Source organism: Venustampulla echinocandica, assembly GCF_003357145.1.
Source record: "Venustampulla echinocandica strain BP 5553 chromosome Unknown scaffold_6, whole genome shotgun sequence".
Lineage (NCBI taxonomy): Eukaryota > Fungi > Ascomycota > Leotiomycetes > Helotiales > Pleuroascaceae > Venustampulla > Venustampulla echinocandica.
Window position 1 is genome coordinate 345,106 of NW_022474211.1, and position 13,768 is coordinate 358,873.

General features: G+C 48.1%; 4 protein-coding genes across 4 annotated transcripts; 1 reads left to right on the forward strand and 3 right to left on the reverse strand.

Moving 5' to 3' along the window:
* Positions 1-362: 362 nt before the first annotated feature.
* On the reverse strand, positions 363-4,609 carry BP5553_07548 (putative P-type amino-phospholipid-ATPase; the record flags this gene model as incomplete). Its single annotated transcript, XM_032016171.1, has 4 exons — positions 363-543; positions 617-697; positions 754-1,340; positions 1,388-4,609. 4 exons carry the CDS (start codon positions 4,607-4,609, stop codon positions 363-365), a joined length of 4,071 nt encoding a protein of 1,356 aa, XP_031867402.1.
* Positions 4,610-5,266: 657 nt separating this feature from the next.
* BP5553_07549 (Uncharacterized protein) lies at positions 5,267-5,768 on the forward strand (the record flags this gene model as incomplete). Its single annotated transcript, XM_032016172.1, has 3 exons — positions 5,267-5,434; positions 5,506-5,629; positions 5,686-5,768. 3 exons carry the CDS (start codon positions 5,267-5,269, stop codon positions 5,766-5,768), a joined length of 375 nt encoding a protein of 124 aa, XP_031867403.1.
* A 960-nt stretch (positions 5,769-6,728) lies between these two features.
* Positions 6,729-8,345, reverse strand: BP5553_07550 (Uncharacterized protein; the record flags this gene model as incomplete). The annotated part of the gene is made up of 1 exon (XM_032016173.1): positions 6,729-8,345. The coding sequence occupies one exon, from the start codon at positions 8,343-8,345 to the stop codon at positions 6,729-6,731; it is 1,617 nt and encodes a 538-aa protein (XP_031867404.1).
* Positions 8,346-9,223: 878 nt separating this feature from the next.
* BP5553_07551 (uncharacterized protein) lies at positions 9,224-11,378 on the reverse strand (the record flags this gene model as incomplete). The annotated part of the gene is made up of 3 exons (XM_032016174.1): positions 9,224-10,558; positions 10,628-11,028; positions 11,129-11,378. The coding sequence occupies 3 exons, from the start codon at positions 11,376-11,378 to the stop codon at positions 9,224-9,226; spliced, it is 1,986 nt and encodes a 661-aa protein (XP_031867405.1).
* Positions 11,379-13,768: the final 2,390 nt, after the last annotated feature.

Genomic DNA, 13,768 nt, shown 5'->3' on the forward strand with positions numbered 1-13,768 from the left:
CTGCTATGATAACGGGAACAACGTATTTAGAAGTATCTCGTGTTTCTTCGTGTACATATTACTACAGCCCAGACTTAATGGGGCCTTCAAAATAGTCGTAATTTAATAATTTCATATAATTGGATATATTCACTTTAGCCACGCTCAAACAATGTACAGTACAGCTTCATATAAGCAGCGAATAGCTACGGCCTTCAATTGGCAAAAAAAAACAGGGTGGGTGGACCCAGCTCGAGTCAAATACAACCCCTTAGCTGGGATTTTTGCCCTCTTAAATGTATCCCGATAAAAACAAACCCCTAAATCCAAATACAATAGAATATCGCTTCAAAGAATCATACATGCATGATGCAATTACCCGATCATGTCCCGTCCGGCCTCGAACTGGCCATCTCTCCATATCGACCTCTCTCCCTTGTCGTGTCATATGCCTGAAGAACCCGCGTTTGGGATTCGTCGGCTTGTGAGAAGGCATATCCACGCTGTTTCCGCATACGTTGCACCTGGCGAACTTTGCGGATGGCTTTTTGGAATTGTTCCATGCTGTGCCAAAATACGTTAGTTGAAAATAACTACAACAGAAGGGATATCCAAAAGTAGGGAAGAACCAGCATACCGTGGTCTATAATCTTGAATGTTGTATTTTTGTATCTCTTGGATGTGGTGGTATGTTTGTGGATAGTACATCCGTTTGGCACTATTCCAACGATTAGAAAAAGCCATTCCTTTGGAAACTCTCGAATAAGAACTTACTATTTCCACGCGAAGTCTCGGGAAAGACAAAGAACCGGCAGAACAAGAACCTGTAGCCAGAATACCGGGCTGGGAAATAATCGAGGTACGACTCCCTCATATTCCGTTGAGAACCCCAACTTCGGGGCCACAGTAGCGTACACCGAAATGAATACCATCCAGATTACCATGCTTCCAGGGATTGCGATGACGTGGTATTTCGTCCAGATATTAGTGACCAGGGCTGCTTTACCCAGCACAGTGGCGAGGACTGCTGTGTAGAGGCCTGTACCCCAGACCCAGTGGCCTGCAAGTTTGCCGTCCCCTTGGGGAAGGTCACGCAACCAGATGCCCTCAGATACAATGTATAGGATCAAAGAGTGGTAGAAGCCATTGCCAACCCAGGATAAAAATGAGTGTACCTTGAAGAATGTATTCCTCTGTCCGAGCTGGTAAAGCTGGGGGTACCTGTCTAGCAGGCGCGCCGAGATGAATTGATCGAAGATACCAATTGCTAAGGGTGGGAAAACAGTGAAGAAAATATTGTAGAACGAAAGGGTCCATGATTCGTAGATGACCTCTCCAGAGAAGGCGTTTTGAAACGAGTACTAAAAGTATTAGCGGTGCGTACATTCGAAGGACTAATAACACTTACGTAGAATTGCGTCATGTACAGCGTAATATTTTTGTAGAAAGAGTAGAGGATGGCCTTGCTGATCCGTTGGTAACTCCACGCTCCGTGAACGAGAAGCAACTTCCGCAAATATCTAAATTGACCAATGGCCACATCCGCACTGCGAGCGGCCTGAAGACCTTCCATGCCACTTATACCTACTCCAATATGTGCCGCTTGGATCATCGATACGTCGTTTGCGCCATCGCCGATAGCCAGCAAGATGGCTTTGAGATGACGCTTGACAAGCTTGACAACTAGGGCTTTCTGAAGCGGCGAGACACGACAGCAGATTACCGCCTTACACATGACGGCGAGGTCTAAGAAGTCCTTTTCTAGATCCTTCTCTAAGGCATATGTCAACGACTTTCCGTCGATAACAAGCGCCAGGGTATCCATGGCGATGGAGCCATCTGCCTGGGTCCGTATCGCTTCAAGTTTCTTTTGGATGTTATCTCTCGTTGCGGCTGCATCCTCCTCGTTGACAATCAGAAGCGTCATGTCTTCGCTGATCAGCTTGCAACTCATGCCAATGTTGATCGCCGTCTCTTGTCGGTCACCAGTAAGGATCCATACTTTAATGCCTGCTTCTTGCAATGTATGAATCGTTTCAGGGACACCGTCTTGGAGGCGGTCTTCAATGGCTGTTGCGCCAAGAAGATGAAAGTCTCTCTCCAACAGTTCTGCGGCTTTGTCAAGCTCGTCAGCACGGTTACCACTCACCGTAGTCTGTGCCTTATCGAATATCTGCCACCATTGCTGGAACTCATGGTCTGGGATCTCACGCATGGCGAGACACAAGGTCCGAAGGCCTTCAGAAGCGTACTCTTCGAGATGTTGGAGGGTGGCCTCGATATGAGGATTATTAGGACCCAGTCGCTCAAGGATAACGGTGTCAGCACCTTTACAGTAGCATCTAATTTTTCCATCCGGGCATCGGAAGATAGCAGACATCCGTTTCCGGGTAGAATTGAACTCGCAAACTGCTAGCAGCTCGTATTCATATTTTTGTCCCGCGACGACGATTTGAACGGCCTTCGGTTTGCGAGCTGTAAATTGGTAACCCATCGTCACGGCCCCCTCAACCAACGCACCTTCATCAGGTGATGCTGCTTGATATTTGATGGCTCCTCCTTTCTCTTCAGTTCTTTCTGGTATGACAGTATGACAAGTTGCTAACAACGTCAGGAAGTGGTGAATTGCCTGGCTCGACTCGTGTGATTCCAGGTTCTTCGCAAGGCGGGCGAAGTCATGGATTCCAATTTCAATGCCATCCTGGGTCGTAGCACGTCGGTCATCCGGAACATCCTCCGAGTACTGTATGCCTGCGATCGAGCACTGCTTGAACTCCATCTGATTGCATGTTAAGGTGCCCGTCTTATCAGAGAATATGTACTCAACCATGCCTAGCTCTTCAACCAAACTGGAGGTGCGGCACACCGCAGGGGTATCCATTTTGTCGTAGTACATGTCCAAGTCATCGTTGATAAGGATAGCGTGCCAATATTTTATGACTTCAATGGTGACAAAGAGTGAAATCGGCACCAGAGCTGAATAAAGGACCCAGTACGTGGACATATCGAACCAGAACTGTGCCAGCTTGTCTATGCCCGAAGATGAGGCAGGATAACCAAGATAGCTCAACTCTGCACCATGTTTTATGCGAACGATCATATCCCCGATGGAGCTTACAACACTAAGAGCCACAAGAATACCAATCAGTAACAGGACGAGCATATTTAGTTGTCTTTCGACTGCTGTTCGTTTGATTGGGGTAGCAGTTGCATTTCGCATTAGCTTCGTCTCATGGCCGGTAAAAACAACGACACCGTAGATCCAAGGAGTGTTGCGCAATGTAGCTCCTCTGAGGAGAAGTTGGTCTGGTTGTAAAGGAAGCTCTTTCTCTCCACCACCCGCAGCGATAGTTAAGGTGGCTTCGTATGTATATAGACTACTATTCGGTTGCTCGGACCGCAATCTTCCACCGAGCCTACTAAGTTCAGCTGAGCTGATCATAGTGCAGGTCTCAGTAATAGCTTGCTTGATTTTGAGATTGGTTTCTCCATCAAGGTTGGCGGTTTCGATGTAGCACAGCCCTTCCGGCTCAGAGCTCGCCAGCAACACAATATCCGCAGGAAATGGCTCTTCGGACTCCACACGCACTATATCTCCAACTGCGACGTTGATCCATTTTTGGTCGACAAACGATGACCCCCGCAGGACGCGGGCTTTCGAGTTGTTCAATGATTTATCTGACGATTTCCTTCGGTAATCTTCTACTAATTCCTTGCCTGCTGAAACCGAAAGCACCAAGATTAACGGACCAATGGTAGTGTATTTATTTGTGGGTGACAAGTTGGGTATTTGTTGCAATGCGGCAGTAAACAAGAAGAACAGATTGGCGAATTTTGAAAATTGTTCGAATAGGAATTTGGGCATAAAACTTGCAACGTTGTACTTGGCGGTCGAGATGTGGTTGTCCACATACTTGTTTATGGAATTTGCAGGAGGGTTGTTCAGGTGTATGATTCTTGGACCCAGAGTTGACGGGTCTGGCTTTCCTCTGCCAAACCCAAACTTGAATTTTCCCACATCGAATTTCTTTGCAGGCGCCTTGGGGGTATTTGGTATACTTGAATCCGTGTTTGCTCGTCCTCCACCCTCCGTCAAGGGTAGGTCCATTTCCGAATACTCCGGTTTCATTCCCAGCATGCTCTTGGCTCTGCCCATCAGCCCGCCTCCCATGCTGAGCACACTATTGCGATTCCTCGCATTGCCCCTCATTTGCCCATCGGCCGCTGCACCTTCTCCAGGTTGGTAATACATCGACTGCCCGTCCTCGTCGGGGAAGTCGTCCAGATCATCCGCATAGCGCTGGTAGTTTCCTAGCCCCGAACTCTGGCTATGCACCCGCTGGCTGCTTCCAGATACATATGGACCTCCTCCAGCCCCAGGGATAGTACCAGGCCCGCCGGGCAATTGCCTGCCTGACGACGAAGGAGGGGATCGTCCTCCCCCCGCCCCCACGAACTCATCGTAGGATATCGAGGGTCGGGGGTTTGATGGGTCGTGGTCGGCGGTATAGGCGCGCAAAAGGTCATCGTCGTTGATCGGTGGACGCTGTCCATCGTTGTATATTGGTCGCTCATCGTCTAGGTCGAGGAGGAGGTCGTCCCGATTGCTGGCAGACGGCTTGCCGGCCATGCTCATGAGAAGAGCGTGTTGCGACACTCAGGAGAGCAGCGCACGCTATGTCATTGACGATCGTCGCTACGTGATCTTAACAGAAATAATGAGTATCGGCACTGCAGGCCTCTTCTATCCGTTGTCTGGTGCAGTCTAGTCTCGTCGAAGCTTGTATCGTGAAGTATCGTCGCAGGAAAGGGTCCAGTCGTGAGATTGACAAGTGAGCTTGAGACGTCGGAGCACAGCCCGGTTGGAAGAATGTGTATGTGTGCGAAGCCTTTGGTCCAAAAATTCGCGTACAAAGCGGTAAGTCGCAGGCCGCCCCGGTAGGCAGTATATCTGTAGCTTTCGGTGTAATGAGAGGTAGGTTCTTTAGGGAGTGTATATCAATAGGTCTGCGGAGAGTTCGAATACGTACGTACGTTTCCGGTCGTACTGTAAACAATCCCTGCCCGCTACTTAAGAGGCTTGGCACCCGCAGCTCCTTCAGCCTCACGCCCCAGCCCCAGATCGTCGCAATCTTATCGCTACACATACAGGTTGAAACCTCCGTCGACCTTTACAGAGTGCTCTACGTACGTGCAGTGCATACGCTACCACCTCGTATTATCATTCACTAGTTCTCTTTAGCCCCAACTACAAGCAAGAGATACTCGTATTCATTCAATATTCAAAATGGTTTGCGCAAAATGCCAGAAGCTCTCCAAGTCGACCACCCTCGCCACCCCGGGAGTCAAGAAGAGGAGTGATATGTACTATGGTTCTCCCGCAGGATCCTCCTCCAAGAGCGGTGACAAGGACAAGAGTAAATCAGCGACTCTGGGAAACAATGGCATAGGAAAGGTAAGTAAATCAGGGCTCTTGCCCTCCAAATCCTTCTTGCCATCGAATGAATGCTAACTTGACCATGGCAGAGTAAACTCCTCTCCAAAGCTGCCAGGAACCCGTATGCGTCGTACTCCAGCTCCTGCACCACCTGCAAAACCAAGGTTGACCAGGGGCGAACATACTGCCAGAAATGTGCATATAAAGCAAATGGTATGTTCTTTACCCGTTGGTACTTGGGAAGAGGTTCAAGCTAACACGTTCCCCAGCATGTGCCATGTGTGGCAAAGCAAATTCCAAATCAACAGCCGCTGCTCCTGTGATTGCCGGCCAGAAGTTTACACTGAAATAAGTTATAATCCATACACTACGAAGCCAAGCTATCCAGGAGATGTTACAGAGCGTGAGGTCCATCAATGAAAGGGTGTCATACCGGGTGATGTCTAGTGAGGGCATCGGATAGATCAGGGAAGCCGAGCCAACGGTTGGGAAGCCGTCGACTGAGGTGAGGTGCGGTGCGGTACTATGCGCATCAATAGCATGTCACCAAGCCCCCTTGAGACATTCGCACAAGTTGCCGGTCGTACGCTACGTGGTCCGGGGTACTTGTGTGAGCAATTGTTAGTAGACAACCTCTCTCTAGTCTGCGGCACAAACCAAAAGATGGGCCCAGATGCCAACAATTCGCAATCTGGTGTGTTGGACCAACATCGGCTTACAGAGGAAGCCCTGCCAATGTAACATAACTGTTGCCCGTGCGTTTCCCTCTATAATTGTATCTAGATGAGATATTACTTAAATAGATGCGTCCAAATGTTGCATGTCATTTCCCCTGTGGTATCAAATCTTCATCCGAAAGGCTGTTGAACTTCATACATCCACCCAACATCATCAAGCCGGCTACTAATTCCTAAACTAAGCACAATATGTGAAGGGTTGCTCCAACATACACGGTGCTGCAAAGACTTCTTACCACTATGTGAATCTTTGTTGCTCCGAAATTCTTAAAAAAAGCATAAGCACTGTGAATATTACATATTGAGATATCCCCAGCCTCTTATCTCAATACCCATCATTATTCTCTATCATACTATCTTATCATCATAAATTACCCTCCAAGTAGTCCTACATAAACTCGACCAATCCGAATTCGGTCTACAGACAGATCTTTACATCTGCTAGCAAAGACCGACCCTATTATATACCAAAGCTGGAAGCATATCTGCAGTCATAGATCTTCTTTGATCAAAGATAACCCAAAATCCCACCAACTCCTTCCCATGTATATATAGCTGCTGCTGTCTGATCTCAGCTAAAGGTCAACTGGCGGCACCTCGTTGAGCAGATTATCCCAATTGCCCTCGCCCTCTTTGAGCTTTCCCTCCTTCATCACGAGCAGCTGTCTAACGCCACAATACGCACCCCTTGTCGCGGTCCTATTGAAATCAACGTAATGTCCTTTGGTGGCCCAATAGTCCCTGTCCAATGGCTCTCCTATTATTTCTCTCTTCCCCATCATCCGCGATGGATATATTTCCGCGTGGTCATCATCTCTCTCTGTATGCCCAGTTGCATTCTCGAATGGGATCCACAATTTGTCTTTGATGATCTGCCCCTCAACCTCAGCACGCCGGGCGTTAAACACGGGCATATGGGCAAAGTGATTGACGATGGCTTGTGGGAGAGCGAAGAGGCGTTCGAAGCGTTTCCCTAAATTGAGCATGGATTGCGTCTTCGCATCGTAGGAAACGCGAACGTAGGGATTCATGTAGATTCCCGTATCCCAGGGATCTTTTGTTGCTCCTGGATCCGAAGTAGACGGGGAAGAGGCAGGTGAGAAGTCCGGCAACGCCATTATATCGGTGTATATCAGACAACACTCGCTCGAGTCCCAGAATGGTTCCGGTTCAGAGCGAAAGCGCAGAGGCAGCGTTGGGGGCTCGACTTGGCGGGTACTCTTAATATCCACCCCTATATCCCCATCCAGACCTCCGTGATACCTTCGGGAACTCGAGTTCTCCGGGTTCGACTGCAAATATCTGGCATCAAAAGCCGTCATACCGCCCCAGCAACTCTTGACTCGCACTGCACCTCTCCCTTCCAGCACATCTCTCCTGCTTATCGCCGCATCTTCACCCGCAAACCAGGGGAATATAGGAACACCAATGCTATAACCCTCAGCATCCCTCGTAGCAAAAGTATCATAGAACTTCCACCACTGCACGAAATCCGTCCCACACGCAGCTTTATATACACTCTTCCCATTGTCATTAACATTTGTGCCCCAAAGTAGCCTCGCAGCATCCCGAGCGTCAAAAAACACATCGTTGATAAACAACACTTTATCGAAGCTCGTCTTCAGCGTATCCAGTGGCTCCAGCGCTTTATTCCGCACCTCCGCCAAATACGCAATGCGCTTGACTCTGGTCTCTCCAGTAGGTAGTTTCGTCCTTGGTATAGCATCCATATCCAACGGGTGCTCTTTCTCAGATACCAGACTATGCCCACATGGCAATTTCCCATCTAAGTTCCTCAACGCAGATGTAGGACCCCCATAGATAGACACATAGACACGGTCCTTCCCTATAAGCTCCACCAAATCCAGCAGCGACTTGCCCCACGCGCCATCTATCAGCTCTCCATCGATGATATTCGCCGCGATAAAGACCTTCTCGTCCGTAGGAATCTCAAACGGGGGTGGGCTCATGTACGAAGTATTGAACGTGATCTGCCATAGTAGAAAGAGCACCAACGCCACAACGATATACAACGGTCTGCAAACTCTGCATACCCGCCTTATTTTCCGCGCAACTGAAAATATAGATCGTCGAGATCGCGGCAGAGGCTTGTCCTTGAATTCATCAGGCACAGAGTCGAGGTCGCGCGAGGAGCGTGGGAGGAGTTCGTATTGACCGTTGTGGTCCGGCATTGCATTCGTCAAACGGGTGATGCTTCGCTGGTCATTTGGATACGGATCCAATTGGACTTGTGCGTTGGTAAAGTACTGCTTTGATCCATCTATACGTATAGAGGATAAGTAGTTGACAGTGAGTAGGATCGCATTGAGATGCTTGGCCGCTTACAAGTTGCAACGTTGAAACTCGGAATGATTTCTTGGGCTGCTGAGTTCCGTGCAGGGTCGCGTGCGCGCCATGATAAAAGTACGTACTTCGTAGTATTGATCCCCTGTATGGGGCTACAGCAGCTCATGTTCCACCTCGATCACATTATGGGCTCCAACTTCCTATTTCTCTTCTTGCTACGAAGTATTCTCCTCTGCTCTTCGGCATTCCACTCGTGTGTTACTACCGGGTACAAAATACTACAATCCTATTACACAACGCCACACTTTGCACCCAATATCTCTTCCGTCCGTTTATCTGTCCATTACTCGTATTCATACAAAGCTGCTCGAATTTTCATTTAATAAGCTCAGTAATTTCTACTCCGTAAAGGGCTAACTAATGTTAATGCTCAAAATCATACAACGTCCCCCGTCGTGGTGTCCTCCCAAATAACATTTAATAAGAAAAAATAAGAATATGCGATGGTGAGCATTATTCATGATGTACTCCGGACGTGCTGCACGAAGTACAGTCTGAGGGTATTGTTTGAACCGATGAAGTGCAACTTGAATTGGTCGTCACGCTCATGAGGACGAATACAACGCTAGAGCGACAGCAACTATTACAAGCGCAAATACGGCCAACAGCCTGCCCGGTGTCCAGCTATCAGCATTTTGAAAGCTCAAATATGATACAGAGAAGATGAAGAGTGTGGAGACACAAAAGATAGATGGTGTGTTCCTTACGTGTGACGTCCTCCACCGCACAGCCTCAAAATGAAGCCGCCAATCCAATCAACAAAAACGACCCGCCAGAATGCTTTCAAGAAACTTCTGGACTTAGCATCCTTATTCGAAGATCGGATAGAACTTGGCGTCAGAGGTCGTTCTAAGGGAGAGACTTGTGGTGGTTGCTTTCGCGGCTTCAGCTCAGGGCGATGCGCAATCGACGTACTCTCGCCAGTGTCGAGTGCTGCACCAGACGAACCATTAAGTGTGGCCATTGTATTCGACCACTGTGTGGCTGGCTGTATTGTAGCACTTGGTGTTGCATCGGTGGTGGAAGGCTCGCTGTCGTAACTTGGATGTACTTCGCCTAAAGGGGGTAGCCTGATACGTTGTGCCAAATCATTGTTAAACTTCGGTGATGCTACATCGGCGGGTATTTCAACGTTACTGCTAGATACAGAAGCACCTTCGATTTGGGTTGTTGGATCAAGTTGCACTTCACTGCGTTTGAAGTCCACTTCGCTAGCCTTGATCTTATACTCCGAAAGATGTTTGGAGTCATTGATATGAGGACTTGTCGCTTGGACCACAACAGTGGCTATTGGCGGAGATTCTAGAACCTTGAGTGTCTCTCCGTGGGATCGTTCTTCCTCGACAGGCGCTTCAAAGCCTACTACTTCGTCTCCAACCCTGGGTGCCGGGTGTTCTTGTGGAGTCTCATCCGACTGGCTATCCAGGAATTGGCTCTTGACACCCGACTCTAGGTTGGCTTTTGCAACATGGATGATCGGTTGAGGGTGATCTAGAAATATGGCCGAAACCTCACCTTTAATATCGTCAGAATATGCAGGATCCAAGAACTTGTTTTTCTCGGGTGTAGCAAGGAGGTCGGATAGGTTTGGTATGGATGTAAGGGGCGCGTCACCTACTTCTTGTTCTTCGACAATCGAATGGAGCGAGGGAGACTGATCTCGAGTAAGTGACCGGATTGAAGGAGATGGGATCTCCAGTCTGTCCGGATAGTGATTGGATTCAAAGGGGGGAAATGGAGGAGTTTCTGGTCCTACTGAGGAGTTACGCCTCTCCACATCCCGAAGTTGAGCCATGATTCCGTCTCGATCTGTTGGGAAAGGAACGAGTGAAGGATCTTTCAAGTCCAGTACTTCTTCAACTGGCTTGGACCACGACATCGCCCGTATATACTCATGGGGGCTTTCTACTACCTTGTCTGTAGGACCAGGACATTCATGTGGAAAGAGCGGTACTTGGTCATCCCCCGGCGTGACAGGATATGAGTCCAAGTCACGCCCATCTTCAAAGTTCAATGGAGATGGGGGCAATTCGAAATCCTGCTAATATCGTATTAATAACTGAGATAGGACGTCACGAACGCGGCGAACAGAAACAAAGTCACGTACCACACTCTTTTCTTCGGGGAGAGCCGCAACTTCTGCCGCCTCGGCCGCTATTCTTTCCGCTTGGGAGATAGGGGTATCAGACATGCGCCTGCCACCAATCTCGCCTACATCTCCATCAGACATTGGGGGCGTGTGTTGGGCATCATCAAGGAGGACCGCAGCTGCTACAACGTCTACGAGTTCGCGTCTCGTGGTCCATTGTTGAATGTCGTCATTGTCTTGCCGGCCGGCGCGAGGTTGGAGATCGACCAACCCACCTATTTTCCCGGGGACAGATTCACCAAGCTCTTTGACCTCTCGTATTCTAGAGCTTGGCATTTCAATAGCCACGGAGCGTGTGGTGTCCTGCTGCCGTACAGGTACAGAGAGGAGATTGTTTCGATTGCCAATGTCGTCGGTGACTAGCCACATAAGCCAGTTAGTATTGCCGTTAGGTTTGACGCCTGCAGGTAAATTGTGCTATCCACAAGGTAGAAGCGGATAGGAATTCTTTGGCCTCACCTGTTGGGGAAGCTTCATCCAAGATCCACCAGTCTCCCGGCCCCAGGCGGAATTTGTATTGATATTCCTTTCCTTCTTCTGCAGGAATGTCCTTGACATATTCGCGCTGGCCGTCCCCTTTGATGGTGTATTCCATTTCCTGGGGCAGCCATGCTGGGTCGGAAAAGGAGCCTGCTACATACACTGGGGGTTGTACATCAGGCTTCGCAAACTTGATCGTTACCATGCCGGGATGGGAGAGAGGTGCCATTGTGGCTTCAGGATGGGCAGAAGGTTAGCAGTGCAAGTGCTACTTTTCGAGAATTCTGGGTTTTGGGCATCAGCTTCGTCTTATAAATGGAGAATGGAGATGTAGAATTACGGATTGTAAAGTCCCAATGTGGTCCGGAGTCACCACCGGGGCGTCGACCACACCATGCGCGGCGGCGTTGGCGGAAGGAACGGACGGGAAATAGCCACCCGCTAACTACTCGTAAGGAACTAAGAACCAACTACCCAGTTAAACAGTGTCGATTAGAGCAGGTACTTAACACGAAGGTGGTCGATAAATGGAGATGTAGGAAATACGGGGGCTGAGGGGAACCGGGAGTAGTAAACTACTCGAGCGAGGTGTTGATCAACTCGAACCCCGCAAAGCATGTCATACCCATCTGCCAATCGATCCAGAGATATCCAGTGCAACAACACGCTATAGCTCCCGCAGGTATGCGGCGACGTACACAATATTCGGGATCGAAAACGCTATGAGCAATCCAGAGCCTTCTGACCGTGGCTTTGCCATTCAGCGTTATAAACTATGGGGCTATGACCTCAGTGGCAATGCAAGGGGGAGGCTTTGGCTTTTAGCTGTGACGGAATGGAAGACGCGTTGATAAGGCTACGAATACAGGACCGCTGATGAATCACTACCAATGGATGAGCCTTAAACTTTAAAAGGCACACAAGAAGGCCAAGCAATACTGTTTGCCGTTGCCGTTGCCGTTGCCACTCCGTGCGGTAGTACCTATGGCGCCGGCTAGTAGCAACAGATTGAGCCCGCAGCAGATGGATTGCAACAGCAAACCGGAACACCAGCTGCGAAGGGTATGTTTGTCCACTCGTACCTGTAGGAGTGTGTGGTGTGTGTACTCGAGCACAAAGACTCGAGTACAAAGCGTATACTCAGCTTTTGCCTATTGTTGCTTGCCTTGGATATCCGTGGCATTTCTTGGTCTGTGTCTAAGACCTTGGATGGCTCAGATATATGCACCCCTGCGTTAGTCTATCATATCGCACCATACCAAGTACGCCATCACCCAGGCGCGACTAAGCTACAAGCACAGAGAAATCTCGTTCGGCCGCGCCACAAATAAGATATTGACACCCCCAATCAACTTGCTATTCCCTCATAGTGGCTTAGACCAGAGCCGCGTTGCGTTTATCTATATACAAGACAGCTATATTTCACCAGCTAAACTGATGGCCACCACCTACGTTAATAGACCCATCTATATAATGTTTCATAAGCGAAATGCCAGTAACAAATAGAGAATATGTTACTTTCGCATGTTTTAATTGCATTTATTGTTTTTTATTCTTGGGCGACTGCACAACTTTTGTGAGTACTCGGCTAAACCCCAAAGCCAAAATAGGGCGACTTCCCCTTTTCCTAAGTTTGGGGCTTGGCATAAGCAACTCCTCGAATCACGTTTTAGACTGGGATTTATAAAGCCATCTGGCCGTAGATTTGTTCATAAGTCTGTAGAGCTAATGGATTTGTTTTATTGGGTGTAAAATAAAATACAGGTGTAAAATTGTAAATGTTATCAGTGTTGTGAATACTTGTTATATTGCTTAGGTTGTTCTTTGATGTAATGTAGTTTACTAGCCTTTTCATAATATGTCTATTTATTGATTCAATACAGTATACTCAAAACTTACCCAAGCTTGTCATTTTCATTGTTCCTCGGGCGTTTTAGAGGTTATTGGCGCAAGTTAACTTTTTAAAAACACTTCAAAGGATTATTACTAAATTTAATGTGGCAGAATTCTAAATTACAGATATCGTCGAGGACCAGGAGAATTTTTATCTTGAATAACAGCAGAGGTTTATATAATCAGAACAGCATGATATATGACCAAATAAGAGGAATGGGGTGGCTTTGACAGTGTAAACGTGTGATTATTGGGAAGGAAAACAGACCTCACAGAACAGCTGTCATAGTCTCTGTCGCAGTGAATAGAACCTTATAATAGTCTGCAAAGATTTGGGGATGAAATAGAGCCGCAGGAAATATCCCTTAGCAACCGTCAGAACTACAGAGTCAAAGAAAGTGCAACGTTTATTAAGGCGGAAGGCTGTTATCGTTGTCTGGCTTACTTGTTTTTGTGGTTGTTATTGTTATTGCAGGAACTTGGCTCCCTAATTAGGTGAGAGTACTCTACCAATTTCAAGAGTCCTACATAAAGAAACTGGGCATAGCTTGCCTACCAGATCACATGCTGGCAGAAATAATGCTCACCGTCAAGCCTGGACTTCACTACAAGGCTGAGTTCTGCCTCTTTTGACCGCAGGATACTTTGCACTGTTTGCACGCGAAATCCACGAGTATAAAAGCTAGATCTATTCTGCCATTAGCCATGTTCTTCTTCTTCTTCTCT